Below are 15,822 nucleotides of genomic sequence, written 5' to 3' on the forward strand. Positions count from 1 at the left end.
AGGATTTTCCTCCTCGGGGCAGAGAGCAGGGTGAACGTGGCTGCAGTGAAAGGGGCAGCGGAGGGAGGGAGGGCGGGCTGCACCAGCTGGAGGTGAGGGGGGTTCTTGGAGTCGGGAGCTCTGGGAATCTGCAGGGCACTGAAGTGCACCACTGCCACTTCTGCTTGGAGATTTGGAGGGGAGGGGGGAAGAAGCTAAGTCATTTAACTGGTAAGTAATTTTAAACACTTTAATATTAAAGCAGACATGGATATTTTATGGCCTGGAATGAAAAATTCACATGCAGTTGAAAGATAAAACGGGACTTCAAAGGAATTTTCAGCTTACAGCAGACTCCAGGCTGCACTCCCAGATTCCCGGGGGTCCCTCCACTCTCCTCCCCACCCTCACAGGGCACCTGGCGGGAGAAGGTGGAGGGGCACAGTGCAGGCTGAGTCAGAGCCCACCTGTCATTCCGAATCTGAGCTGCATGTGCGCTCGAGATCTGCAGCGCAAACTCCGCCTTTCCCTGGCTCGGGTGCTGGGGATGGGAGCCACCACCTGTAGCAAATGGGACCTGGCAGCCCTTTGACTCACATTTGTGAGTCCCTGGAACCAAAGGGAGGGAACATCACTGAGAGGTGGGGTGGGGCCCCAGGGTCAGAGGGTGCAGGGAAATCAGGGGTAAGTGTGGAAGTGCGTCCAGAGATGGACGATGAGAGGGAAGAGGGGCACGGCCCGGTGGGTCATACACCCCTGGCCTGGGACAGTGCCCAGCATGGAAGGAAAAGCACTGTCTTTAAAATCCAACAGACCTGGGTTTAAATCCCAGCTCCGCCACAGACCACCTGTGTGACATTGAACAAGTCACTGCCCGAACCTTGGGTTCCCGTTCTGAAAAATAGAGATGATAAAAATGCATTCCTCCTAGACCCCTGTGAGAATTAAATGGGTTAAAACACCAAAGAGCCAGTGGTCAGCAAAGGTCGGTCCTGCCCTTACCAGAAACAGAAGCGGCAGCCCTGGATTTACTGCTTCCCAGCTGTGTGACCTTAGCAAGTTACTGAACCTCTCTGAACTTTTGCTTCCTCATTGGTAAAATATGGCTACCGGTAATACCTGCCCTGTCCACCTCCAGGGGTGCTGTGCAAACAGCAAAGTGGGCTCCAAATGCACAGGGCCAGCAGCGTCATAAACCGGCATCCCCACCCCCGGAGGGGCCAGTGGGCCAGGGGTCTGCAAGGCCTTTCGGGTGGGAGCCTGGCATCGGCCTCTCAGCAGCTCCAGTGGGCAGCGGTGCGCATCCCATGCAGGTCAGTGTGGATGTGGTCCAGTCCTAAGTGAGGCCCTGGGAAGGGAGAGAGTGCGTGGGGAGGCATGGGGCTGAGGCAGCTGTTGTGAAAGGGACGCCTTGCATGTAGAGGGGAACAGAGAACAGCCAGCAGATCTTCCCCGGCAGCAGGCCCGTGGACCCCAAGGGAGCCCACGTGGGGGAAGTTCTTGCTGCAGCTCAGGGCCAGCCCACGGTCTCCTGGGCCTCGGGCCACCTGGTTCACTTGTGGAGCAGGTGCTGGCCCAGGCCTCCACCCCTCCCCAGCCGAGGAGCACAGCAGGGAGGGCTTCTGGGGACCTGGCGCAGCTGTGGCCCTGGGAACAGATTGACCAGGGAGCTTTAAAGCAGCTGAGTGTGTGTCATCGAGCTAAGCCTGGAAACGGGGTGGGAGGGTGGGCTTGGCTCAAATCCTGGCAGGTGGAACAGAGGGAGCAGTGCTGGGAGTGCAAACATTTGTGCAAATGTTGCATATCCACTGCTGGACGGGGAGGGACGAGGTACATCCAGTGGTGTCCTCACCGTCCCCCGGCCTGAGGCTGTGAAATCGTCTCCAGAATTTCCCCCAGGTCTGCCTGTCCCTGAGTGCCTTCCGCTTTCTCCTGCTCCTGTGTCAGCCTCCTAGCTGCGCCCTCACCCAGATCAGGCCCCACCTGCCCCCAACATCTCTCTAGAACCCCCGGCCCTCTCTTTTTCGGTGACAAACACATTACACCTACTGAGCACCTGCCAAATAAATAAGACTTATTTCAACCTAGTGTGCTAGAGGGGAGGCCACATGTAATTACACTAAATACAGCCCGGGGCACGTTGCTTTCAAGGATCTCTAGGAGCTTTCTTCTCCTGGGACGAGACCTGGAGCCCTCCATTTGCCTCCACCACGTGACCCCTCCTGCCTCTGCACTGCTGCTCAGCGTCCGCCTCTTTTGCCAAGGAAACCCCGCCTCTTTGCTGCTCCCTGATCACCCCAAGCACGCTTGTCCCGCTGCCTCGTAAGCTGTTCTGCAGCCTTCCCTTCTCTCTACCTGCCCGGTATCACAGCCCACCAAGGCCTGTCTTGCAAATGAAGCCCAGGGCAGCCATCGTGACCCACGCTGGCTCTCCCTTTTGAACTGACTGTGAAATTAAAATGAACACTAAGAAGTAAGACAAGATATCAGCCCACCAATCCCGGGCTTTGGTCCACACGCCTGACTGCGAAGCGCCAGTCTGCGAACTGCTTTGCTACCTGTCTGTACAGAACTTGAGAATCAGCATTTAGAAACCTTGATATCAATTTGATACTGTCGCCACATCCACAGTCATGATTTTGTGTTTTCCAAAAGTACCATTTCCTGGTGGATTGGGAATTTAAAAAACCTAAACCAAAGCCTGGCTTTTCACACAGAAAAGCTGGTGGAGAGACCTTGTCTCTTCCACCAGATCTGCCATTTAGAGGCACCCCCATTGCACTGTCTGCCCACTCACTGAGGTCAGCGACCACGAAGAAAGGCTCAGGGTGGTGCAGCAGTCGATTGCCAGCAAGGGCTTTCTGCACCGTGACCTCATTTGATGCCAGCGACAAACCTGTGTGGGGTAGGTGGAGGCCGCTGGCATTACCATCCCCACATTCAGATGAAGAGACTGAGGTTCAGAGAGGACGATCTGGACCTGGACTCCACACCTCCCGACTGCAGAGCCCACGGTGCTCATTCCCCCTTGCCACTCCAGCCGCACCTTCTGGAAGACTGGGTATCCCCAATTCGCTTTAAGATAACATATGAATGCAGGGCTCTTTGAAAAAGCGTGTAGACCTGGTCCAAAAAGCATCCAGAGAAAACAGAACTGAGCAGGGCAATTGACCCAGATACCAGGGAGCCTGCGGGTAAGTGGGGAAGGCTGTGGTGGTCTGAGGAGTGAGCAGTGGGCCCATTTCAACCGGGCGGCGGTGTTGGTCTGTGGCACTGGCCTCAGAGCCAGGATGCTCGCAGCCGGAGCAGCAACAGGAAACAGGAAGCCGGCCTCAGGGCTGGGCGGAGCCTAGAAAGGGAGCTGGCACCTGAGTGCAGGGCCTGCTGGCTGGCCAGTACCCCACGACCAGACGACGGGACAGCAGCCTGCCGGGCTGGTCCCTGCTGGCCAGAGAGTGTGGGCCTGTGTGTGGGTGTGAGCGTCGGCTGGGAGGAAGAGGCATCTTCCTGTTCACCGGCTCCGAGGACGTTGCTGAGTAACAAGTGAGGGTGTCCGAAGCTGGTTCCTGCCTGATCACAGACCCAGACTGCCCTGCGACCGCCTTTGTCCTATGTGCTGGTTACCGCTGGGGCTCCAGGAGGGACAGTATCTGCCCTTGCCCGCCAGACCCTGGGGTGGGGACCGGCCTTTCAGGGCTCCCCGCCCTGTTTACTAGGTATATATACTTATTCATTGAAAATTTATATTCATCAACTTCCTCCAGGGTTATTTTTGCTCAGTGGGAGCACTCTGAGGTCACCTCTTGCTAAGAATAACCCAGAAAGGGGGGGAGGGGGAGGAGAGGAGGGGGAGAGGGGGCTGGGAGCAGGCACCGAGCTCAGCCAGACCCGCTGCTGTGTAACTCACTCCTCACTCCTCGCTGGAGGCTGAGCCTCCATCGTAACGCCTGAGTGAGTGAGTTCCTGAGGGCCAAACGGCTCCACTTCAAAGCAGAAGACTTGTGCTGTAAGCTGTGTGAAGCCGGGGGACCGTTCCACTGCAGCTTAAGCCAGCCGAGTATCGTTTCACTCAGTTATTCGGCCTTTGCAGTGTTGGCTCATTTTCCCACCTAATATGACCGTTCGATTCTTAAGACAGAACTCAAATCCCCTCTTTGTGTCCGGGTTAGAAGGGCTCCTTCACTAACCCCTGGAACCTTGACTCGGTAACTTGGTGCCCCTTGTTTTTATGCACGAAACTTCCTGAAAGGGTATCTCCCATTCCTGGGCCCCGGCCCCTCACGGGGCATCCCTGCCTGTGACCTGCGTGGGCCCACTGCTGCCCGTTCCCCTGTGTCGTCATGCTTTTGAAGGTGTGGGGAAAACAGGGCTGTCAGACATCTCGCGAGGTTAGAGACCTTCCTTGTAACTGTGCCATGCAGACTCCTCTGCCCATTCCCACAGCTGATCACGTCAAACCAGCGCTCACAGAGCCATGCAGTACCCCAAGAGCCTGGCCCGTGGTCTGCACCTGAAGTGCGCTCACAGAGCCATCCAGTACCTCAAGAGCCTGGCCCGTGGTCTGCACCTGAAGTGCGTTCACAGAGCCATCCAGTACCCCAAGAGCCTGGCCCGTGGTCTGCACCTGAAGTGCGCTCACAGAGCCATGCAGTACCCCAAGAGCCTGGCCCGTGGTCTGCACCTGAAGTGCGCTCACAGAGCCATGCAGTACCCCAAGAGCCTGGCCCGTGGTCTGGACCTGAAGTGCGCTCACAGAGCCATGCAGTACCCCAAGAGCCTGGCCCGTGGTCTGCACCTGAAGTGCGCTCACAGAGCCATGCAGTACCCCAAGAGCCTGGCCCGTGGTCTGCACCTGAAGTGCCGAAGACATGTTGGCGGGAGGGGCTGGACTTGGGCCTTCGAAGGGAGGTGACGTGTGGCAGGGGAAAGTGGGAGGTTTCCCCACCTAGGACCTTCCTGAGCAGCGTATGCAGGGACGAATGTGCGCGGGGATGGGCGTGCTTGGGGGAGGCCGGACCGTGCGCAGACTGGCTTGGCTGAGTGGACGAGGGTTTCATTTACAAACACCTTTGATCTTGGGTGGAGAGGTAGTTTGCAGGCAGCCTGAGGGTTTATATTTTATCCTCTCAAAAATGTGCTGTGTTTATCTGGAGGATTTTTGAGACGGTGGGAGGTGTGAAGTGATGGGCGTCATGTTTTGGGAAGCTCACTCTGGCATCCGTGAGCTTGATGGGTTGAGCACAAGAGAATGCAGGGAGATAGGATGGGGTACATTGGGGCCAAAAAATGCCCCCAGAGCCTGTTGGGGGGCGGCCGTGATGGGACAGAATTGGCATGGCCTGCAGTGCTGGGCTGCGGACCAGGGAGAGGGAGGAAGGTGCTGCCAGCCCCCAGGGCCAGTGGCCGTGGTATGGTCAGAGATGGAGACTTCTGGAAGGGAGCAGGTTTGGCAGGGGCCCTTTCCAGAGGCTGATCTACTTATCTGGTCTTATTGGGGGAGCATCTGAGTGAAATCCCAGACTCTCCATTTTGTTTTTCCAAAAACCCCTGTTTATTTTCATCCCTCCCTGGTCCCTTCCCCAGAGCCACATGTTCCAGGCCCTCTCCAGCAAGAGGGGTTCATTCCCTCTGGTCCCGAGCCCCGTGGGCTTCCTAGGACCCCGTGGGCGTCTCCGGAGCCCGAGCTGCACCTGCCCCACTCCCGCTGCTGCAGGGACCTTCCGCACACACATCTGGGCAGAGTTATTGACGTCGGTCTCCTTTCATCATCCTCACCTAGAGAATTTTGTGCGTTTCAGTCCTGCCACCTCAAGAGAGATATACAGAGATGGAAGAGCTCCAGGGAAGGGCAGCTAAATCGATGAAGGGGAAGGCAAGGCAGCCAAGTGAGGACAGACAAGAGAGCTTACGGCTCTCCAGGCTGGAGAGCCAAGCTGAGCGGGGTGTGATTAAAGCTATGAAGTCACGCCGCAGGGTGGGGCAGGATGCGCATCGCCCCAGCGGGGGTGGGCGGGGGTGGGGAGACACACATCAGAAACTTTAGAAAGGTTCGTGAAGCATAGACAAGAAAGCACCATTTTCCATGCTGAGTTCCCTTCTCACCCGGCCTGTCACCCTAGGCCTGGATGTAGAGGTTGAAAACAGAAAAAAACTGCGAAAGAGGTTTACTTAAATACGACCTGGATCTTCTCTACATAATGGCTTTTTCAAGGGAGGCTCCAGCTCACCCTGAAATCCTTTGAGGTTGACTTCAAAGAGCACAGTCAGGCCCTCTTCCAGGTGGACAGGTGTCCCTGCTGGAAGCGGAACCCCGGATGGGCCGCCACTCACCAGGCATGCTAGTTCTTGCATCCATTTGTCACAGCTAGCAGGGGCCCCGACTGAGTGACCTCTAAGACTTCGCCACACCCTGAAGTTCTCTCCTCAGTCCTGAGTCCCTCTTCTCTCTCTCTCTCTCTCTCTCTCTCTTTCTTTCTTACACACACACACACACACACACACACACACACACGCTGGAGAGATCTCTGGGGAGGAGGGTGGGAAGGAAGCTCCCAGCCTCAGTGGTGAGAGAAATGGTGGCACCTAGAAGTCATACCCAAGCTGGGGTCAGACTTGCCAGAGTTGGCCCTCTTTGGCCTCTGGTCCTTCTGTCCCTTGACCCCACTGGTGGCCCTTTTGGCCACTCCACTAGGGAAAAGGAAATCGGAAGGGTCAAGGTCCTGTTTCCAAAGTCTTGGGGTCCGACTCCATTCACCCCAGGAAGGCTGAGCAGGGAGGCGTGTGGGCCTCTCTTGGGAGTGGGCATGGGGGACCTCTCTGGCTCTCCCTGCCTCAAGGCCACTTCCGGCCGATCAGAGCAGTGGGCTGCCAGGGGAAGGGGCTGCAGGAAAGCCTGGGGCAGAGGAGACTGGGGAGCCCGGGCCCAGTGCCAACGCTTAGGGGACAGGGCTGCCCCACTTACGTGGACGGTTTGGCTGTTTCCTGAAACGAGAGTCAACCTGGGAAAATCCAGGGCGTTGGCGGCGAGCTGAAGGGTCTGCGAGGGACTGGAGTGAACGGAGGGTGCGGGTGGAGGGGGATTGTTTGCGTGTTTTTGTTGACATCATTCTGGGGCATCTGAGCACATCTCTGCGGCTGGTGAGCGGGTGTCTCTGGGCCATGGTGAACCCCTTGTGTGTCTGTGCATGTGATTGCGTCTCTGTGTGTCTTTAATCAAGAGGCCATAGCTGGCCAGACGCCAGGGTCCCCGGCTGGCATAGAGCTGAGCGTTCCAAGTGCCTTAAAGGCACAATGGCGATGAGGGGGGAGGAGGGAGGGCAGGAAGGCTGGGGAGGGCGAGGTGAGGCCATCCCACATCTGCCAGCCTCTGGGCCTCCCCCCGCCGGAGCTCCCCTGGGGTCTGGGGGCAAAGACCCCTTTCAGCAGCAGCTCCTGGCACAGGAGGAGAGGGTGAGTCGGGTGCCCAGAGCCAGGCCAGAACGTGGCTCCGACCTCCAGGGCCTTGCAGTGGTAGACACAGGGTCCCAGGTCTCCCCCCTCCACACCTGGGCCCAGGTAAGCCTGCGCCCGGGGCTGTGCTGGAGAGCTGACCCGGGGCCCTGTCTCCCTTGTATCATTTCCCTCGCCTCTTAGCTTTCGTGTGCAGGTATCATACCTGTTAAACAGGCCTCAAAATCCCTTTCCTATTTGGAGCCCCGGCACTCTGCCCCACCTTGGAAGACAAGGCCTCCCTTCCTGAGGGAGGGTTGGAGTTCTGGGGTCCGGTCCAGACTTCCAGAAAAGGGGGAGGGGAAGGGGGCAGGGTGGGCAGCTGGGGGACTGGCTTTGGCCTGGACGGGTTCACTGCAGGAGGTTCCTTCTGGCTTTGCCTCTGGCCTTTCCCTGTGCTGGCTGCTGCCTGGGAAACAGCTGCAGCCTTTCCCTGGCCCTGCTCAGGCACATCAAAGCCTCCTTTTCCCTCCTTGGATCCCTTGGGATTTGAGGTTGGGCTTTCCCTGAGACTCAACCCAGAGGGGGTGGCTAGCTTTCAAATGCCTCTCCTGTACCTGGGTCATTTTGGAAGCTTTACCGCTTAGAAGGTGTGTGACCTGAGGCAGACCCTGGAGGCCTTTTCCTTGGAAAAGTGAGAGTACCGCCAACCCATCAGGATAATTGGGATAATTAAGTCGGTCACTTGTATAAGCATAGTTATGCCGAGTCCTCTGCTTAGCGCTGGGGAGCTGTCAGTGGAGTGGTTGGAAGGAAGAGAAATAAAAAGTTAAATAAGGCAAAGCTCACAGTCTAGGAGGGAGACACACAGTAAACAAATAATTAGGTAACATGTGAGGAGTGCTCCAATGAGATAGGGTGTGAAAGTGCTTTGTAAACAAATGTGGTATGCGGTGGGCTAGGGGATGTGAGTGAATGCTGGGGTGAACTGAAGGGCCAGGCTCCACAGGGGCTTTGGGGGTGTTGGGGGCAAGGCTGAGGGTTCCAAAGGCCAGGGCCTGGCACAAATACCACCCGGGGTGGTGTGTGTGAGAGACAGACAGACAGACAGATTTTAAAATGTTCCTTAGAAGACAGAAGGTAGAATAGTGGTTGCAGGGGCTTGGGGGGGGGGTGGGGATTTTGTTTAATGGGTACAAGAGTCTCAGTTCGGGATGATGAAAAGTTTTCAAGACGGACAGTGTTAATGGTTGTACAACAGTGTGAATGTACTTAATTTCATTGAATTGTACACTTGAAAATGGGTAAAATGGTGGGTTTTATGTTGCATATATTTTACCAAAACTTTTTTTTGTTTTAAAAAAATGGTCCCTAGAAAAAGTCCCCGGTTCGCGCCCCCGTCCTCAGCCCAGGGCTTTTTTCAACAACAGCACCATCCACGTTTGGGGCTGCATAATTTTTGTGGTGAGGGCTGTCCCCTACCCACCAGAAGCCACTGTCTGTCCCCCCCAGCCCACAGTGTGGTGACCAAAAGCGTCTCAGACACATTGCCAAATGTCCTCTGCGGGGCAAAATTGCCCCCAGCTGAGAACCACTGCCTTCACTGCTTGGAATGAGCTGCTCGCAGGAGGGGCCCGAGGAGCAGGTGGGCAACAGAGAAGCAGGAGGCATTTCCCTGGGGTGGAGGGGTCTTGCCTGGAAGGAAGGCAAAGATCGGCAAACTCTGAGGGGCCCCGGGAGGTGGGCCCTGGGCGGGGTTAGGCGTACGGTGGGAACAGACTCTGCGTGATCCGTTGTGTCCACCACCCCAGGGAGGAGAAGTGAGGGGGCCCGTGGCTGCCGTTCCCATTCTGCCTCCACTCCCGCCCTCTTCCCGTACCCCACAGGTGAGAAGAAGGGGAGTGCAAACTGTCACCTCTAGCTGCTGGCGGTGCCTTCTACAGGGACCAGGGGCTTCTGCTGCTACCCCTCCCCGCCATGGGAACAATGAGTGTCTCAGGGTGTGCCGTGTCTCCTTTCAAGGCAACTGTAAAGAATAAAAGCAAACAGAAACAGGATTTTTAACAGTTACACTTGACATGAACAAAGTTGAAACTCCCTCTAGACGTGTGAACTGGATGCTCTCACTCGTAACCTGGTCTTTGGCATTAAGGGATCAATTATGACTACTGAACACCCGCCAGGTACCCTACTCCACACCCAGTCTAACGTGATAAAGCGAGTCCCTGCCTCTAGGAGGTGACAAGCTAGTGGGGGGTGGGGGGAAAGGAGGGCACAGGCCTGGCTGGGGTGGCCACTCCTAGTGGCTTCCAGGTCTGCTCTTCTCACCTGAGATGCCCTTTTAGGGAGCACCCGGCTCCTCCCTGGAGATTTAGAGTTGCGTCAGTCCATTTGCCTGTGGACCTCCTTCCTTCTTCTCAGTGGTTTCTTCTGGGTGGATCTGACCTGCCCAGTTACCCTGAACTCCAGAGAGAGGGCCAGTGAGGGGCCACTACTGGCCATGTGTGTGTGGGGTTCTTGATGGGTAAGATGGATCGAGGGTTGACCATGGCAAGAGTCAGCAGCTCCCCTAAGCCCAGAGCTTTGGTCAACTCAGGGTCATCCACAACCAGAGAGGGAGGGCAATGGGGGATGGGCTGGTCGGGAGGAAAGGAGGGAGAGGACTCATGAGATTGGGGTGGATTTCAGCCCGCTGAGCTACCCCCCGGGGCTGGAGCTGTGCAGGGTGCTCCCCTACCCCTCATCCGCCCACCTCGGGAAGGATGGCGTGTCTCATGCTGCAGACGGGTCCTCCAGGGCAGGCCTGGGAGGGGTGCCCGATCAGGGTGGGTTGGGACCCTGGGGCTGGGTTGAGTCTCGGAGCAGGTACTCCTGGGTCTCTATGCTATGGAGCTGGCAGTCAACAGGAAGTGAGTCCCAGGGTGAGAAGAGGCCGTGTGGTCCCCGGGCAGGAAGTGAGTGACAGCGGAGTTGTCTGAGCAGTTTGTGGGGCTGGGAGCCTGCCTCGACTTGAGGTGTCTGTGGGGAAGCAAGTGGCTAGAGGAAAGGAGGACCACGGCCATGGTAAGAGATTGGCGCTGACCCAAACTTCTCAGCCTGCGTTGGCCAGCGGGATCCCCGACCCACCTCCCTGGGAGTGACGCGTTTGGGGCTCTGTGGTGCTGGCACAGCCGGGCCTGAGGGTAGCAGTGGGGGCCCAGGTGTGCCTGGCTCTCTGGGTTGCCTGGGCCACCTGACCCTCTCACACACAGGAGCCTCGAGGAATGAGAGGATTTATCCAGGGAGGGGAATTCTAGGCCAGGGAGCCTGCTGGCTTGAGCAGGGAGGTGGGAAAGACCTTCTGAGTCCTGAACAGGGTGTGTGGGTCCTGACACCTGGGGATGGCAGCTGAAGAGAGAGACAGGGCCTGGCTGCTCCCCTGGCCCTCCTGCGTTTGGCCTCCTGGCTCTGCCGGCTTCGGCCCCGAGTGCCCAACCCTAGTGGAGGACTTCTCCCTTCCGCCAGAGGCCAGAGGCCTCGTCTTCCTCTTGCTGCGGCCCCCACCCCTGCTGCTGAGCCGCGCACACGTTTGTAGCTTTCTGCGGGAGGTTTTCTTCCTGGAAGCAGGCCTGCCCCCGGCCGTCCCACACAGCCCTCCACACGGCCAGGAGAGCAGGCTGGCAAGGCCGCGCGTTCCCTCTGCTCGCCCTCAGCTTCTCCGTGTAGGGACTCGTCCAGGGAGGACGCTGGTTTTTATTTTTGTTATTTTTTAACAAGGCCCACGTCCCTATTCGCCGCCTCGGGGGTTTCCTCACCATACAGCAGTGGGCTCAGAGTTGAGATCGTAGATCCTTGGAGCAGAAGCAGCCTTGAAGACTGCCGGGCCTTGCAGGGAGGGTCTGGGGAAACCAGCGCTCTCTCAGGCTTTGGGGGGTGCTTCAGGGACACAACTCTCTGGAGGGAATTTGGCAGGATCTACTCACACGTGGATGGGCAGGCCCTCTCCCCCCGGCCAGGCCACTTCTGGGACTCTGGCATACAGAAATCCACCGGTGCACAGAGCTGTTAAGTGCAAGGGGTTCACTGCAGGAGAAAGCAAACCAGCCCAAAGGCCCACCATTAGGAGATGGTTGGAATAAATTAAGGAGCATCCATTCGATAGAATGCTGAGCAGCTGAGACAGAATGAGCCCGATCCATACGCACTGGTATGGAGAGATGCCCGCTGTGCTTGCTAAGTGAAAAAGCAAGTTGCAGAACAGGATAAGTCGTATGATCCCTTCTTAGGGGAAAAAAAAACCTGGATCTGGATGTGTGTATAAATACATGTGTATAAACATGTAACTTACACATGATTGTAGATGCATAGAAAAAAAGTCGAGAAAAGCTACTTGCCAAACTGTTAACAAGCAATTTAAAAAAATCTTTTCTTAAATTTATTTATTTAGTTTTTGGCTGCACTGGGTCTTCGTTGCTGCGCGCGGGCTTTCTCAAGTTGCGGCGAGCGGGGGCTACTGTTCGTTGCGGTGCGCGGGCTTCTCAGTACAGTGGCTTCTCTTGTTGCCGAGCACAGGCTCTAGAGCGCGCGGGCTTCAGTAGTTGCGGCACGCAGGCTCAGTAGTTGTGGCACGCAGGCTCCAGAGTGCAGGCTCGGTAGTTGTGGTGCACGGGCTTAGTTGCTCCGCGGCATGTGGGATCCTCCCGGACCAGGGCTCGAACCCGTGTCCCCTGCATTGGCAGGCGGATTCTTAACCACTGCGCCACCAGGGAAGCCCCAAACTGTTAATAACGGCTCACCTGTGGGGAGTGATTTTGGAGGCACAGAAGTGAAATAGGAGCTTTAACCTTTTAATACTACTCACTTTTGTGTGGTTTGAGTTTTTATAATATGTGTGTCTGACTTTTATAAACAGAAAAAAAACTTGAAAAGAAGGAAACCCTCCATTGGTCTAGCCTAGTCATCTCACCTTACAGGTGGGGAAACTGAGGCGCCCTCTTGAGCGGCGCCTTCCTGAGGTGTTTGCTGAGCTGGTGCCGCTCCCGCCCTTCTCCAGGCGGCTGACCTGCAGGGGAGCCGATGGGTAGGGCTGCTGGGGGCGGCCTGGTGCCCGCGGATGTGGCAGAGCGCCAAGTATAGGGGACTCTTGTCTCTCCTGCCCCAAGAGGACACCTTCGTTCCTTCTGCTGTGTCCTGGCCTACCTGCCCCCAGATGGCCAAGGACCAAGTGCTGGCCACGCTCTGTCCTCACAAAGTGTGTGGCCTCAAGCTAATCACAAAATTCTCTGAGAGCCTCCCCAGGGAGGTCGAGCGGCTCTGAGGGGTAACGGGTGAGGAGCTTTTGCCCACCATGCAGTGACACTTATGAAGGACGGTTATGACAACTCTCAGTGTGATTCTTGTAGCAAGCTCAGTTCTGAGACTCTTGGGAACAAAGCAAGACACTTCCTCTTGGAGGGGAGCGTGGCGCCGCGTGCTAGGGAGGGTTCCTGCAGAGACTGCGGTTGCTGGCTGGGGCCTTGGCTCTCCTGGGGTCTGAGCGCCCAGGAAAAGCTGTGGGCCAAAGCCGAGGGAGGGACCTGTGCTAGGCTTTGGGGCCCAGAGGAGGCCCTCTTTCACCCTTACACTCCACCTGGCCAGGCAGCAGCTCGAGAGACCAAGAGGACAGCCAGGGGGGCTCTGGCACAGAAGTCAGATCAGCCCGGGGTTATTAGAATCTTCTGAGGAGGGGTCCTGGTTTGAAGTAGGGATAGTGTGAGGAGCATCTGTTTTCAGTAGAGGCCACAGAGAAGACTTGGGCACCCTCTGTCACCTCAGTGAGTGGGGATGGCCTGGCTGGGGCGCAGCTGGCAGTGGGACCAGGCTGTTAAACCTGCTCGGCTTCTTCTCCCGTTTTCTTAACTGGAGTCCACAGACCTCTTGACTTCAGGGGGTCAGGCCTGTGAACCCCTTGAATCTGAGAGGACAACTGTGAGTGTATTTGACTCCATAAACATTTATGTGAACACAGTTTTCTGGACAGCGGGTGTATAATTTTCACCGGAATCTCAGATGGGTCAGTGATGCAAAAGGGGCTAAAACCACTGGTCTTAATTCTCCCCTCACGTTTATCTTTCCAGGTGGAAAGCAGTGACACGCCGAAGGACCCCGCCGTGACCTCCAAGTCCCCGTCCATGGCCCAAGACTCAGGCCCCTCAGAGCTGTTACCCAACGGGGACTTGGAGAAGCGGAGTGAGCCCCAGCCAGAGGAGGGGAGCCCCGCTGGGGGGCAGAAGGGCGGGGCCCCAGCAGAGGGAGAGGGTGCAGCTGAGACCCCGCCCGAAGCCTCCAGAGCCGTGGAGAATGGCTGCTGCACCCCCAAGGATGGCCGGGGAGCCCCTGCAGAAGAGGGTAAGTCCTGGGCAAAAGCAGGGCAGCCTCTGCTGGGCTGGCTGGGATCCCCCTGAGGGTTAGAACCTCGGGGCTTAGTGGGTCCCAGGAGGCCTGGGCTGGGCACGGTAGCGGAAGGTCTGCTTGCCAAAGCTGTGCCCTGCAGGCTGGATACAGCCTGCACACATTTTTGATTTGGCCCATGTAGTATTTTAAACATTAAAAAAAATGAGTTGCCAGTATTTAAGAATCAAGAAATTTCACATGAAAATCTGGAGTTTTGGCTTCTCATGGAAAAAAACAGCTAGATCTGGCAAGAGTGAGTTTACAGAATGCCATTGGTTGCCGGACTGCGGTGATGGCTGTCTCCCCATAGGCTGGTCGTGTGCCTCGCTTTCCCTCAGCCTTTGCCTGGCCTGCTTACTCTTCCGCAAGACCTGCGGCTCTTCGGGATCCACACGTTGGTAGCCCCTGGCTTGGGCGCTCGAGGGAGCAGATGTCCTTGTGGATATTAAAAGCCCAGCTAGCTTTTCCCGGTGCAGATGTCCTGAGCCCACCATAGTTGAGTGGACTGGACTGAAGTTTGGTGGTGACAGATTGGGGGAGGGGAAGAGCAGGGGGGGAGTTGGGTGTGCGCTGCCCAGCCCAGCCCAGGCCTCTTCCTCTGAGGACTTTGTGGCCTAGCCCTGGAGTCCTGGAAAGTTGCCCACTTTTCTCTTTAAGGTTAAGCCAGGGATTTCGGGGCCAACAGAGCTGTAAACATGTTAGTAATGAGGACAACTAGCATTTGTACAGGGCTTCACAGTTTACGAAGCACTTTCTCATACATTATCACATTTGATCCTCCCAGGGCCCTGCCAGGTTGTTTAGCATATGTGCATTTTAATTTCAAAAAGCCTTCCTTCCTAAGTGTACATGATGGAGTGAATCAATCGATTAATTGGCATAACTTAATTTTGCATGCATTCAAACCTAATATTCGTGCAAGGTAGAGAGCATCTCCGGAAAAGAGATTCCCAAATTTATTTTAAAATATCTTTCATTCGTCTATTATTCAACTAATATTTATGACGCTCCCACCATGTGCAAAGCGCTTTCTGAGGTACTCACTCTGCATTTGTTGTTTTATTTACTCTTCCAAACAATCTTCTTCAAGAGGGATTACTATCCTCATCTTAAGGTGGAAAAAAATTGAGCCTTAACGAGATGAAGTGACTTGGTCAGGGACCCCAAGCCTGTCAGTGGCAGATGCAGAATTCGTTCCATCTTGGTCTCTAGCTTCCGAGTCGGTGTGCCCTTCCCAGATCCCCCGCTGTTCTGGAGTGGGGCTTGGAGTGGGGGATGGTCCTGAACTCTGCACCTCCGGGGGTGTGTCCTGACTCGTGGTGGGAGTGGCCAAGGGGCCAGAGTGGAGTGAAACTGGAGGAGTGGGAGAAAACGCCATCCTCCCCTTACAACGGCCAGATGTGCAAGAGCAGAACCGGGGAACCCATCGGCCCTTCCCACCAAGTAGGCAGCTCCTGGGGCCCCACCATGGCTTGCTCCCAGCCGCCACCCAGGGCCAGGGCAGCCCTTGCTGCCTGGTGGGATGGAACCAGCACTCCAAGGCTGCTCTTAACCCGTGAGAGTTTGCTTTCGGTTTGGGATTTCCCCGGCTCTGTTCGTTCTCAGGAGGAACTCCTTCGGTCAGTGAACAGGGGTTTATTAAACACCCATTTGGTGTGTGCCGGGATCTGGGGAAACCATCACGAGCAAAAACCTGGTTCTTGTCCTGGAGGACCTCCCAGTCCACTGGAGAGATAGATGTTAATGAGAAATGCACACTTACAAGTGTGTGATTATACACGGAGATAAGTTCTCTAAGGGAAAATAAACATGGCTTTCTGAGGAGCTGTAACAGAGGAACGCCAGCCAGCCTGGGCTGTTACACCTAAGCTGAAGGATGAGCTGGGGATCACCAGGGAAGGTGAAGGGCCGGGAGGAGGTGAGAACAAGTGGGAGGGAGCATGGTATCCAGGGACCTGACAGAAACCTACAAGTCTGGAATGGGGGGGAGGAAGGGAGAAAGGT

At 56.2% G+C, this 15,822-nt stretch overlaps 1 protein-coding gene across 4 annotated transcripts in view; it reads left to right on the forward strand.

The window, feature by feature from the left end:
- DNMT3A (DNA methyltransferase 3 alpha) overlaps positions 1–15,822 on the forward strand; it is a 100,555-nt gene that overhangs the window by 41,667 nt on the left and 43,066 nt on the right. For 3 of the 4 annotated variants that reach the window (XR_002644601.2, XM_022574298.2, XM_022574297.2), the window contains exon 4: positions 13,503–13,773. Coding sequence is in view for 3 of the 4 variants with exons in the window: in XM_022574298.2 (XP_022430006.1) it covers positions 13,503–13,773 (271 nt within the window). In the remaining variant the exon portion in view is untranslated. Of the gene's footprint in view, positions 1–10,246; positions 10,471–13,502; positions 13,774–15,822 lie in introns of those variants that run through there. The other variant, XM_022574302.3, reaches the window with a different exon arrangement.

This window comes from Delphinapterus leucas, chromosome 13 (genome assembly GCF_059928025.1).
Source record: "Delphinapterus leucas isolate spDelLeu-1000000601 "Yukka" chromosome 13, BTC_Dleu_Yukka2, whole genome shotgun sequence".
Taxonomy (NCBI): Eukaryota; Metazoa; Chordata; class Mammalia; order Artiodactyla; family Monodontidae; genus Delphinapterus; species Delphinapterus leucas.